Source organism: Symphalangus syndactylus, chromosome 19, assembly GCF_028878055.3.
Source record: "Symphalangus syndactylus isolate Jambi chromosome 19, NHGRI_mSymSyn1-v2.1_pri, whole genome shotgun sequence".
NCBI classification, from domain to species: Eukaryota; Metazoa; Chordata; class Mammalia; order Primates; family Hylobatidae; genus Symphalangus; species Symphalangus syndactylus.
In genome coordinates, this window is record NC_072434.2 from 17298962 (window position 1) to 17312217 (window position 13256).

General features: G+C 38.1%; 1 protein-coding gene across 4 annotated transcripts in view; it reads left to right on the forward strand.

Annotated features, from left to right (window-relative positions):
• Positions 1-12984, forward strand: part of NUCKS1 (nuclear casein kinase and cyclin dependent kinase substrate 1) — a 36743-nt gene extending 23759 nt beyond the window's left edge. For 2 of the 4 annotated variants that reach the window (XM_055234744.2, XM_063613657.1), the window contains 4 exons: positions 2221-2276; positions 5536-5688; positions 6512-6661; positions 7709-12984. In XM_055234744.2, coding sequence (XP_055090719.1) covers positions 2221-2276; positions 5536-5688; positions 6512-6661; positions 7709-7908 — 559 coding nt within the window. In that variant the 3' untranslated portion in view covers positions 7909-12984. The remainder of the gene's footprint in view (positions 1-2220; positions 2277-5535; positions 5689-6511; positions 6662-7708) is intronic. The other 2 variants (XM_055234745.2, XM_063613658.1) reach the window with 1 other exon arrangement.
• Positions 12985-13256: the final 272 nt, after the last annotated feature.

Here is a 13256-nt window from a genome sequence, read left to right on the forward strand (position 1 = left end):
TTTTTTGTTTGTTTTTTGAGACAGTCTCGCTCTTGTCACCCAGGCTGGAGTGCAATGGTATGGTCTTGGCTCACTGCAACCTCCGCCTTCTAGGTTCAAGTGATTCTCTCGCCTCAGCGTCCCGAGTAGCTGGGACTACAGGCGCCCGCCACCACACCCGGCTAATTTTTGTATTTTTAGTAGAGATGGGGTTTCACAGTGTTGGCTGGGCTGGTCTTGAACTCCTGACCTCGTAATGAGCCCACCTCGGCCTCCCAAAGTGCTGGGATTACAGGCATGAGCCACCTCACCCGGCCAAACAGTTTTATATGGCAGCCCAACTCAGAACTATTTTTAATTATATTCATTATCTTATTTCTCCTAGGAAAGACCTGCTTTGTGGCATGTTATAATGTCTCATTGACATAATTAACATCTAGCTTACAGTTTTTCTTGTTGCAGTCATTTGAGTTTATTATTCTAAGTGCTGGAAGGATTGAAATAAATACAGGTTTTATTGCTATCTGTATGCCTTGTGTATTTATTCTCAGGCCAGTGCTCTTGATTTTTCTGTTTTCAAAGTTCAGCCTTCACTTTCACTTTAACTGTGCTTAAAGATTAATGTAGTCTATAAACTCAATAAAAGAGCTGCAAAAAATAATATAATTCATCATTGTGTTAGAATTATGAATTTGGTGCCTATTTTGCATAAAAAACATTTATACAGAACAGTCACAGGTTTCAGAATTATAAAGTGTCTTGGACTCAGGTTGCTTAGTAAAGGAATATGTTTGGTCATTCTCTTTGCTTAGGAATCATGGGTTCAGTAATTTCTCATCTGAGTGTGGTCTAGATTATGGGGAATACCAAAAGTGATTTATAAGACCTGCTATTTGAGAAAGGAAAGCTTTGAAGGCAGTTTTTATGTGCGAGTTTTTGGTTTTTGTTCTTCAAAATTTTTCATGGAATCATAAAATCGTAGCATTGAAGAATACCAAGTGATTTGCCTAAGATCATACAACTAACTAATGACAAACAGATAGATTACTAGGGGCTGGGTATGGTGGCTCACACTTGTAATCCCAGCACTTTGGGATGCCAGGACAGGTGGATCACTTGAGCTCAGGAGTTCGACACCAGCCTGGGCAACATGGTGAAACCCCATCTCTATTTTTAAAAATATGTAAATTAACAAAGAGAGATAGGATACTAGCATCCAGATTCAGGAGTTAAGACTTATGAAGACATAATGTGTTTGGTTGTGACTAAAAATTGTTTTTAAAAACTTTCCATTGAACTTTGAAGCTCCTTAACTTCTTATTTTACTTTGCAGAGTGATTTTGAGCTCATTTTATTTTCTCCATGGTACCACCAGGCAGGACTATATGTTGATGTTTCTGATGCAAAGAAATATTGGAAGGAAATATTAATAGGAGATAATTCAATCAATTTATTTTCCATTTTGTTCTAGGTAAATTTTTAGGCATATTATGAGTTAGATAACTGAACTACAATTCCTTTTTTTTTTTGGGGGGGGATGGAGTCTTGCTCTGTCACCCAAGCTGGAGTGCAGTGGTGCAATCTTAGCTCACTGCAACCTCCGCCTCCTGGGTTCAAGTGATTCTCCTGCCTCAGCCTCCCGAGTCGCTGAGATTACAACCATGCACCACCACGCCCGGCTAATATTTGTATTTTTAGTAGAGACAGGGTTTCACCATGTTAGCCAGGCTGGTCTTGAACTCCTGGCCTCCAGCGATTCTGCCTACCTCAGCCACCCAAACTGCTGAGATTACAGGCGTGAGCCCCCACGCCCGGACTACAATTCCTTTTAATAATTCTAGATATTTTAGCAGTTTTTCTCGTGTATATTTAGTGATCTTTATTTGCCATCAACACTATGTATTTTTAGTATTTTTATACTCTGTTCGAGAATATTTTTCTTATTAAATATTCTTGTGAACCAAGCTTTATCCATAGGTGAAAAAATTCCAGCCTGTGTTGAGACACCTTCTTTTTTTCCTTTGAGTCTTTGGAAGCAGTGTTTTGTAACGTAAATAAAATTGTGCTTATTCACCAGCATCCTTGCAAATAAGGAAATAAAGTACTCCTTAGTATTTGTTTGAAAATTTTATATAGAAGAGGTATTTTTCACTTCTTCTCAAGTCAGAAATCAGAGATCTATGTTCACTTAGATTTTGAGCTAAGACTTTTATGCATTTGCTTTTTTGCCTCCCTTTATAGTGAGGACTCAGAAGACAAAGATGTGAAGACCAAGAAGGATGATTCTCACTCAGCAGGTAGTAAACTATTTTAAATGTAAGAGGTATAATTATATTTATATATTATTTTATTAGACGTTTTAATAAGTGATTTCTATGCCAGGCACTGTTGCAAATCTGGGATTACAAAGACGTTTCCATCTTCAAAGAGCTCCTGATGATTCTCAGTCCTGGTGGCTTATTACAGTCATCTATGAATCTTTTTTAAAATGCATATTCTGGGTCCTGTCCCAAAATTTCTGATTAAATAGATCTAAGTGGGATGTTGGGGCTTGGTTTTCTAATCTATACATTATTCTTATGCATGGTCAATATTGGAAATCATTTACATAAACAAAAGACATCAAACTAAATAGAATAATATATAAATATAAAACTTGGTAAAATAGGGGCATAAAAGGGGGAGTGGTGGACTCTGGGTGGAAAAGCAAAGGAAAGTTTCATTCCCACTCTTTTTAGTGGAGACATAGCCTTTTGAAACAGGAGCCATAGAGAAAGTTTTTTTTGTAAAAATTTTAACTTAATGGGGAGTCTCCATGGCCAGATAAAATGTTCAGTCCTGGTGATTCTACTTGTTGTTGGTATTTGTTTTTAAATTTAATCTTCTAAGAATTGAGATTTTGAATCCATATTACTTCCAGCCACTTTAGTTTTGACCTACATTCCCTTGCTGTTGTATCCCTGGATCTCCCTTTAAATGAGACTGCTGTTTAGCTAATACAAAGGGGAGAGACAAAGTTCTGCTAAATTCACTCTGCTTAGCTGTTTTGCTTTCCCTCCTATTCAAGTATACTGTCTGGCTACCTAAGTTGAAAAGAAACTGTATTAATCTTTTGCACTGTCTGGTGATCCTGTGATAATAGAGTATATGCTTTTAGTCATTTGCCTTGTAAATCCTAGTTTGAATCTCTTACACTTGCTAGTTTATTGAGCACTTCTAGATAAATAACTCTGTACTAGTATTAAGCTAAGCTTCTACCAAGTGGGTTTAGTTTTGGGTCTGCCGTGTCAGCCTTATTCTATTTGTCTCTAGATGAGATTTTTAAAAGTGAAAGAAATGACTTGAACACTGACCATGGCAAGGCTCATGGGACTAGAAGTGTTTTCAGAAGAGTGATCACTTAACCTTGACAGAATAAGGGAGCCTAAAACTTCAAGGGCTCTAGGTAGAGACTAAGGCAAATACGGTTTAGTCTAGAGGCAATAGGCTGGCAGCCTACCCTTTAACCAAATTTATTCACAAACACAACTGTGTGTTACAAAAATTTTTTTTAGGCTGAGCATGGTGGCTGCCACCCGCCATCCCAGCACTTTGGGAGGCCAAGGCGGGTGGATCACCTGAGGTCAAGGGTTCAAGACCAGCCTGGCCAACATGGCAAAACCCTGTCTCTATCAAAAATACAAAAATTTGGCTGAGCCCGGTGGCTCATGCCTATAATCCCAGCACTTTGGGAGGCCAAGGCAGGTGGATCACCTGAGGTCAGGAGTTTGAGACCAGCCTGGCCAACATGGCAAAACTCCTTCTCTACTAAAAATAAAAAAAATTAGCCGGGCGTGGTGGCGGGTGCCTGTAATGCCAGCTACTCGGGAGGCTGAGGCAGGAGAATCACCTGAACCTGGGAGGCAGATGTTGCAGTGAGCTGAGATCCCGCCATTGTACTCCAGCCTAAGCAAGAAGGGCAAAACTCCATCTCAAAAAACAAACAGGCAAACAACAACAACAACAAGAAATTAGCCGGGCGTGGCTGCATGTGCCTGTAGTCCCAGCTACTCGGGAGGCTGAGACAGGAGAATAGCTTGAACCCAGGAGGCACAGGCTGCAGTGAGCCAAGATTGCACCACTGCACTCCAATCTGGGCAACAGAGTGAGACTCCAAATTTAAAAAAAAAAATTTTTTTTTTATTAATAGACTCTAAGAATATGTGAAAGTAAATTTTTTATAGGCTTCTCCAAACATCTTTCACTAATTAATCTAAATATGTATTTTAAAGATTTTCCAGCTGGGTGCAGTGGCTCACGCCTGTAATCCCAGCACTTTGGGAGGCCAAGGAGGGTGAATCACCTGAGGTCGGGAGTTCGAGACCAGCCTGACCAACACGGTGAAACTCCGTCTCTACTAAAAATACAAAATTAGCCTGGTGTGGTGGCGCGCACCTGTAATCCCAGCTACTCGGGAGGCTGAGGCAGGAGAATTGCTTGAACCTGGGAGGTGGAGGTTGCGGCGAGGCGAGATTGCGCCATTGCACTCCAGCCTAGGCAACAAGAGCAAAACTCTGTCTCAAACAAAAAAAAAGATTTTCCTCAATCCCCTCTAAATTGAAATGGTCACAAGCCATTCATCGTAAAGGGTAACAGTTTGACATTACTTTAGGGTTTTCATGTTTTATGTCTTAGAATAAAGATTATTGGAAGACATTCTTTCTCTCCCATACTATGTTAAGATATTTTTCTAACTTTAGCTTTCAAAAACAGAGAACATAGATTTGAATGTAATTGAGAATTTTAGAGCAAAGCAATGATGTAACTTTAAAGTATAGGAGTCGTGTTCACGTTTTAATTCAGCTTGGCTACTGCTTAAAATTACATGCCTTTGTTAACTTTATATGTAATAGTGGGTACATAGTCTTGTCCAAGTTCATTCTTTGTGAATTTAGGTCCCCTTTATACATTCTGTAGAATTTTTTTTTTTTTTTTTACGTTCTGGGATGCATGTGTAGGATGTGCAGGTTTGATCAACCCATCACCTAGGTATTAAGCCCAGCATGCATTAGCATTTTTTAATGCTCTCCCTCTTCATCCCCCTACCCTGCCCACTCCCTCGCCACAGGCCCCAGTGTGTGTTGTTCCCCTCCCTGTGTCCATATGCTCTCATTGTTCAGTTCCCACTTATAAGCGAGAACATGCAGTGTTTGGTCTTTTGTGCCTGTATTAGTTTGCTGAGGATAATGGCCTCCAGCTCCATCCATGTCCCAGCAAAGAACATGATCTCCTTCCCTTTTTATGGCTGCATAGTATTCCATGGTGTGTATGCACCACATTTTCTTTATCCAGTCTATCATTGATGGGCATTTGAGTTGATTCCATCATTTTGCAGAAATGTTGAAGGGTAGAATTTGCCCTTTTACAATGAAATAAAGCTGCAGATTATATCCTATATTGGCCACTATGTTGGCTTTTTCAGTCAGTTATATTTTCAGTCAATTATTAATCTTTTGCACTATCTTGTCAAATATAAAATTCTTTAATCATTATATCACGGTAATTCTGATATTGCAGAGGATAGTGAAGATGAAAAAGAAGATCATAAAAATGTGCGCCAGCAACGGCAGGCAGCGTCTAAAGCAGCTTCTAAACAGAGAGAGATGCTCATGGAAGATGTGGGCAGTGAGGAAGAACAAGAGGAGGAGGATGAGGCACCGTTCCAGGAGAGTATGTGAAGTTGTTTTGTGTACTTTGGTTGTTTCGTCATAATTGTAGTTTGTGACCTTGGTTACTTTGGCATTTTCTAGGATGCTAAATGTTACAACCAGTCCCTTAAATTGTATAGATACTCCCTGTTAAAAGAGATGACTGTATTGGTTCCTGTTAATATTTTTAAAGATTCAGAGATTCTCATGATTGCCCACCATTTGTAATGGTTGCACTCTTTATTTAATGATGTTTGTGTTCAAACACTGAATGAACATTTGCTTAAGTAACAGTCACATTAGGCATTGTGATTGAGATTTGTATTTTGCCCTGGTGGAGGAGGTTGTAGACCTCTTTTCACAGAAAAAACATGTTAATAACAAAATTTAGGTGTTTCACAGGTTATTCAGATTAGTTAATTCTATGTATTTTTGTTTTGTGTTTGGTTTTCTTGTTTCACTTATTCATAATTGGACCAAAAAGGCCCTGTAAGTTCAGTTTTGTTTCCCTGGTCTCAACCAGTACTACTTGGAAGTGATGGAACTACAAAAAGTTACTTGATAGTTTCCGTTTTTATTCAGATTAACTCTTACCCTTCCTGTTTTCAATCTACTTTTCAAACACATCACTCATGTAACTCTCTCATGTAAGGTGCATGCAAAATCCATTTGACAAATGAGGCCGGTGATGACTCCAGTCAAATTGGTAGTACACCTCCAAATAGAATCCAAGGGTGTTTGACTCCCAGAATCCCATCCTCTAGTCATTCTTAGCACTCTCTTCCTTTTTTGCTTGGAAGGATGTGTACATTAAGTTAGAGGTTGACATTCTTCTTTCTTCTCAGAAGATTCTGGCAGCGATGAAGATTTCCTAATGGAAGATGATGACGATAGTGACTATGGCAGTTCAAAAAAGAAAAACAAAAAGATGGTTAAGAAGTCCAAACCTGAAAGAAAAGAAAAGAAAATGCCCAAACCCAGGCTAAAGGCTACAGGTAATTTCTGCAGAAGTGAAATTAAATTTACTGCTTTAAAGATGTTGAGAACCATTATTTTCAGTACAGAAATTCCTCATTAGGATTTGGCATTGGCCTGATGTTTAGCAGGAATACCAGAAATCTAAAAGGGTCTTGTATTCTGCAACTGGAAGTATCTCTTATTAATAAAGACATTAGCCTGTTTAAGAGTCTAGTGGGCTTAGCCATGTTCTTCAACTACTGCCAGTACTTGAGCAAGATTTCAGAGTGATCTATTTGTTTCAGACACAGTGGTAGAAACACTTTATCATCATAGCTGTTACTGCTCTTTTTTCCTCACTGGTATCACAGTCTCAGCAGCCAGCAAAGACTTAATTGTGAAAATGCACAAACCTAGAGTAATACGTTTAAGTTCCATGTTCTGAACTCTACCCCATCCTCTGTGCTATGAGAATAAAACCACACTTGATGACATGAGTTAATTTTTTTCTGAGCCCTAATCGTTTCTCCTAGTTGGAGCTAGTTTGTTAACTAAATCAGAAATCAATTTGCTTTTTGTGGAGGTGGTTTTATTCTGTTAGGTAGAACTAGTCATTGTTAAACTTCTGTTTATCACTTCCTACTGTTAGGAATGATGGAACTATCAAATGTTATTTGATGACTTTAGTTTCTGATCAGACTAATTCTTTTCCTTCCCTCTTTTTGACCTGCTTTTTATAAACAACTTTTATCATAAACAACTGTTAGTTTACCAAGCAGTTAAGGATGTTGTGCATATTCTGTAGCATGGTGCTTCTTCATTACAGGTATTACTGCTAACATCATAGAGTGTTGGTAAAAACTGATGGGAAATACTGCAGCATACTGTAGTAACTTATGACCAGTTTAGAAACTGAGATAGATTTACCTAGGGATATATGTGCTCCCTCGTGCCCACCTTGGTTTTTAGTAAGTTGCGTATTGTCTTTATAGATTTTATTCTTACAGATTGTTGTATTTTGTAGCTGACTTTTATTAAAGACATTTTTTTGTCTTCCCTTCCCCAAATTATTTTTCTATTTTCAGTGACGCCAAGTCCAGTGAAAGGCAAAGGGAAAGTGGGTCGCCCCACAGCTTCAAAGGCATCAAAGGAAAAGACTCCTTCTCCCAAAGAAGAAGATGAGGAACCGGAAAGCCCGCCAGAAAAGAAAACATCTACAAGCCCCCCACCCGAGAAATCTGGGGATGAAGGGTCTGAAGATGAAGCCCCTTCTGGGGAGGATTAAAAGTGATGATGGTCTGGGGAGAGATTTTATTAAAAAAAAAAAGAAAAAAAAAGAAAAAAGAGGGAGGAAAAAAAAGAACCTACTTAAGATAGAACATGGTTTTGGCTATGGCTTGACTCATGGGCTTTCAGTGCTTTTTTCCATTTGTTGAAAGTAACATTTCTCTCTCTCTCTTTTTTTTTTTTTTTTAAAGCAAACCATTGTATGTTTAAGTGTTTAAGTTACCTTTTTGTCTATTGGTCTCTTTGCCAGCCCTCCCCTTTCCCAATGAAAGCCATGTCAAATTAATCACTGGATTGACTGCTTCATCTTTTTATTTTTAATGAAAGGTGTACCACAGTTGTAAAGCAATAAGATTTGAGATGAACACTATTGAAACTTCGCTTTTTTGCTAAAAAAATAGCAAGTTGAATAGTAATCAAAAAACATAGAAAGATTTTAGTTCAAAATGATTGCTCCTTTCTCTACCTGGACTTTTAGAAAATCAATTGTCATCTAATATGAGTTTATTTGTCTATAGACACAAGTATCAATGTCTAAAAAAAATCATGACTTTAAACTTCCACTGATGAGGCAGGTAGGAGATAAAGATGAATTCTGAACTGTTACTAAAAGTACTCATTTTTTACCTTGTAGGGAGGGTGGGCAGTGGGGTTACCTGACCTTATTGAGGGTATGGGCTTTCTTTTTTATTTCATCACTTGTTATCTCAAAGAGACTCGGAGCCAGTGATCCTTTTATCCTGCTAGTCTTTAGGGAGCTAAAAAAAAAAAAAAAAGCAGGGGCCGCCAAAACTCTTGATTTCATATTTCCTTCTCTAAATATATATGTATCCTGTTTTTTGGATAAAATTTTACCAAGAATCCAAAAAAAAAAAAAAAAACCCTAGAATTTAATTGACAAGATCAGTCTACGCGTCACAGTGGATTTCTTTTCAAACTGACAATGTTTAGGTTTTAAGCAAATAAAGTTCCAGTTAATGTGAAACTCAGTCACAAAAGAGTTGAGATTTTTCCTTTATGAAATAGAATTGACATTCTTTTATGCTATAAATGTGCATTCAGGTCCCATTAACCATGCTCTGCTTTTATTTGGGGATAGAACATTTTCTTTTTCATATCCCGATCTTCCCATTTCTTCATAGAAATGTGATAAGAAGTACATCCCTGTGATCCTGCTGCTTCGTTGGGCACCACTGCACACCCTGCCCCGAGTGCTGACCACCTCTGCTATAGGACACTATTTTCCTGGCCCTGTTCTTCACTTACTTCCCATCCTGTCCTTGACTAGGAATATGTTAAATGCTGCTCCCATACAATTCAGTTAGCTCTTGTCTTTTTAGTTGGTCCAACCCCTGCTTTACTGCTCATGCTGCTTAAAGCAGGAGGGACTAGAGAAACAAGGCATTTTAGGAGGCCTGTGTGCAGTTGAAAATCGACTTTTACGCGCCTTATAAAAGCAGTCAGGAGATAGATCCATAGGTTTGATCCTTCACATCTGATACCAGGCGCTAATGGGAACAAGGTTTAAAGGGTCCTGGTATGCTAACAAGTTGAAAAATTAGTGAAATTTAACTTCTGCCTTTTTTTCCTGCCTTTTAATCTAGATTTACTTCCTCAGTATCCTACTTTGTGGTTTACTAGGAACATGCTTACTCTGATTTTTTTTAACAAACACACAGTGGCAGAATCATTTCACTATTGCACTGTGTGTTAAAGAATGAATAAGGAGTTTTCAGTACATGGCCAAAAATACAGGACTTGAACATAAATAGCAGTTGGATCATTCTCTTTCATGATGGTTAAATTCAGAGGTATGAACTTTGTAATGAGGATGTTAAAGATTAATCTATTTGCCTAAATGGGTTTGTTCAGGTATCCATTTTTAACAAAAAGGTTTGTGTTCATATAGTAAAAGACCTATCAGTGTTTCCACCATGCACTTCTATTTTTTAGGAGTTCATAATTTTAAGTCTTACATTCCTGGTAATATTTGGGCTTTTCTTAGGTTATGTTTCATGAAGATTTGGAGGGAGGGCTCTTTCAAAACTTCAGCCTCAGTTGTTTAACAGTCTGTTTAGTATATTAATCTGCATTAACATCTCTGTGATATTTTAGAGGTAATCATGTCTTCTAGATTACTTGTGTGCATTTGATTGGGCTTCTTGTTTAGAGTCCCTTTTAAAATGAATTCATTAGATTGAAAAATGTATTCTATATTTCTGATAGACCGGACAGAAGGATCTGTGTCCCGAAGTGAGACAGGCTCTGAATAACCTTTGTTTTCTCCACTTTTTATTGATTTAAAACACTCTAGTCTTCCCCTCAAATCATGCATGCAAATAGGAGGACAGTGGTGGTGACTCAACTGGATACAGGTGCTCAATAGTCAGGCTTGATAGTGATGTCAGGACGCATTACAAGCTGTAAGCCGATACTGACTGGCCATTGGCACCATCCTTGACTAACCTTCCTCTTTTTCTCTAGTGTGCCTATGGTGAAATGGCAATAGCATTCACTGTCGTATTTTGCAGTGCTCAGGAAGTGGGATGTTAACTTTGAAGGTGCTTGTTTGTATTAGCTCTGCTAGGTTTACCTCTACAACGTAGATTTCGGCAGCTATGCTGACTGACACTACATTCTAGTTCTTAAGATTTTTTTTCCAGATCCCCCCTTCCCCAGCTAGAGATACGTAGCATACTTTCATCTTATTCAATCTATCTGTAACCTGCTGCTGCTTTTAGTCCTCTTCACCTCAGATCGGAATCAATGGAGTGGGCCCAGAGGATACATTTTAATTCCAGTAATGGTAGGTAGATTTGTCCTGCTTTCTAAAACATCTCCTCATTTCATATTTCCACTCCATATTGATTCCATAAGGGAAAGTTAATGGGTGTTTCCTCCTTTTGGGAGGTAATGCAATGAGTGTGGACATCTTTTAATCTTGAGGAACTGTAGTTGATTTCCCTTGAAGGAGCTTACATATTGACTGTTTTCACAATAACCTGTTTGCCCCAGTTCAATCCTCAGTTTAATACTTAATTTGGTACTGGTTCAAATAGCATTTTCTTAACAGATAACAAATCAAGAGTGAAATTTGAGGTTACACTCCAGTAAAGTTTTTAACACTTGTGAATATGGTCAGCTAGACTAAACTTGACTTTTTTTTTTTTAATGGCTTTTTTATCTGAACATTCAAATAAGTGGATTTTCAAGTACTGGTTGGGGAAGGGAACCGTGCTTTTCTTTAAACTTCAGTTTACGAGATGCTTTGAGAGCGTTAGGCAAAAGCAGAAATAAATATCAGGAGCAACAGGGAAAGCTTTATAAAAGATCATGGTGGCCATCGTTGCAGCTTTGAAGAATGAGTGCTGGTTTGAACAGTTCTTTGCCTGCGTCATTGGTAGCTGCACCGAAAAGAAAAAACTTTCACCTTAAGAATTTGAAAAGGAAGAAACCTGGGCTCTGGTCTTCATGGCATTTAGACTGAGATACTTAAACAGAACAGAAGTAATACGCATTTCCTGCCACAGGATAGGGAAAATGTAACAAGCTGGTTGCTCTTGAGGTTAGAAAATTGTCTGTTTCTCTGTGGATGAAGCTGGATTTACTTGAAAATGGAGAGTTGGTTTATTGTTTGAATATTGGGACATCAAGCTATCTATAGCCAAGTTTCAGTCGCAACCAGTTTTCCCTTTGTCTGGGATAAATTCGATACAAAATGATTCTTTTTGAATCCTGAATCCGTAAATTACACTTTTCTTTTTTTTTTTTTCAAATTCACAAAATTCACAGTGGTGCTGACTGTGTAATAACCACTATTGGGAAACATCCCGTAAACCTGCCTGTTGCCATGCCAATGGAGTGACTGAACTGGTGACATCTGTTTGAGCATGCTTTGTGTGGCTGGTAGAATGCCACCGTTGTGCATACACTTTGTACATCAGGGGTGAAGGGAGGGTTTTCTAGATTATTGGGGGAGGGTAAAATTGGGATTTTTTTGTTGTTCCTTTTTTGATGGGGTGTGGGGGTATAGTACTCAGCTTATGCCCTAAAATAACATGTATAAAAACCCCTGAAGTATTGTGTGGGTGTGTATGTGTGAGTGTGTGTTTGTATACGTCTGGCAATTAAAGCTTTGTCTTCTGGAACTTAGTGAATTCTTTTCTCTTTTTCCTCCAGAAGTATTTGTTACAAGATTTGTAAATAAGAGCTCTACTTAGTTTGTTTACCATGAACATGTTGCAGCAAACCTTATGCATCTAATTCCTACAAGGTTAAAGAAAGACTTTTAGACTTGCTAGGTTAAGCAACAGCCAAGTTCTCAGTAATTGTTTGCCTTGATTTATCTTTTAGACTTCATTTTGCCAGCTCTAAAACTCCCAGTCTTCCTTGATTTTAGTCCTTAATCTTTTATGTTCTGAGCAGGAAGGGTAAAAGACAGGAACCTGCTTCACTGTATTAACTAGTCCATGGGCTGAGACCGGGGCATCTCTTTTCTTCATACTGCAGTGTTGCTAGATACATGATCAGACACCAGAGGGTTGGGCATTCTTGCAATACCTTAACAGTGCTGAAATCTGCAGCATGGTACTAAGGAAGTTAAAGTTTGAATGTAACCACTTTATTTAAAAGGTTTTTTTCTTTAATTTAAATGAAATGGGGTTGAAGTGAACATGATTTTGTTGACCATGTTCGTGAATTATAGATGCAACATGCATTGGTAGAATCGTGTGATGGTCTTTTGTGATACTTAATTTTTACATATCCCAGTCTCTGTATGTATCTGCATAGACAAAGAAAAAACAAACTCCTGCTTTGCTTTTATTGAAGGGTTTCCAGGACTGCGTGTCTGCTCCTGAGCTCTGTTTTAAGTATGTGTATCCTTTGCTTGTATTTTGTATTAAAAAAATAAGAAAACCCTTTATTGTTGAGCATGTTGGCATTGTCCCCTTTATTTTTTTCTCTTTTTGGGACATATGAAGCAAGTTATTCTTTTTCTGTATCTTTTTTTCTTTTGTAAACTTTTTTTTTGTTTTGTTTAAAACTGGCTTTATAAAAGGGCTTTTATAACCCAGATGTGTGCTCTGTGTACTTCTTGTAATACTTTAAAGCAAACACACTAACTTACACAGCTTTGTTAATCAGCTCCCAGTTCAGCCTGACTTTGGGGGAACTTATTTCCTTAATAAATTATTTAGAAACTTTAACAGTGACCATCCCTGTTGTTGGTAAAAGATAAGCATGTCTTGGTTCAAAAGTCAATACTTCAGGGTGGAATCAAGAAAGAGTAGACTTACCAGTTTGATTAATTAAGGGAGCACTGGACTGGGTGCATAAGGATTCTTA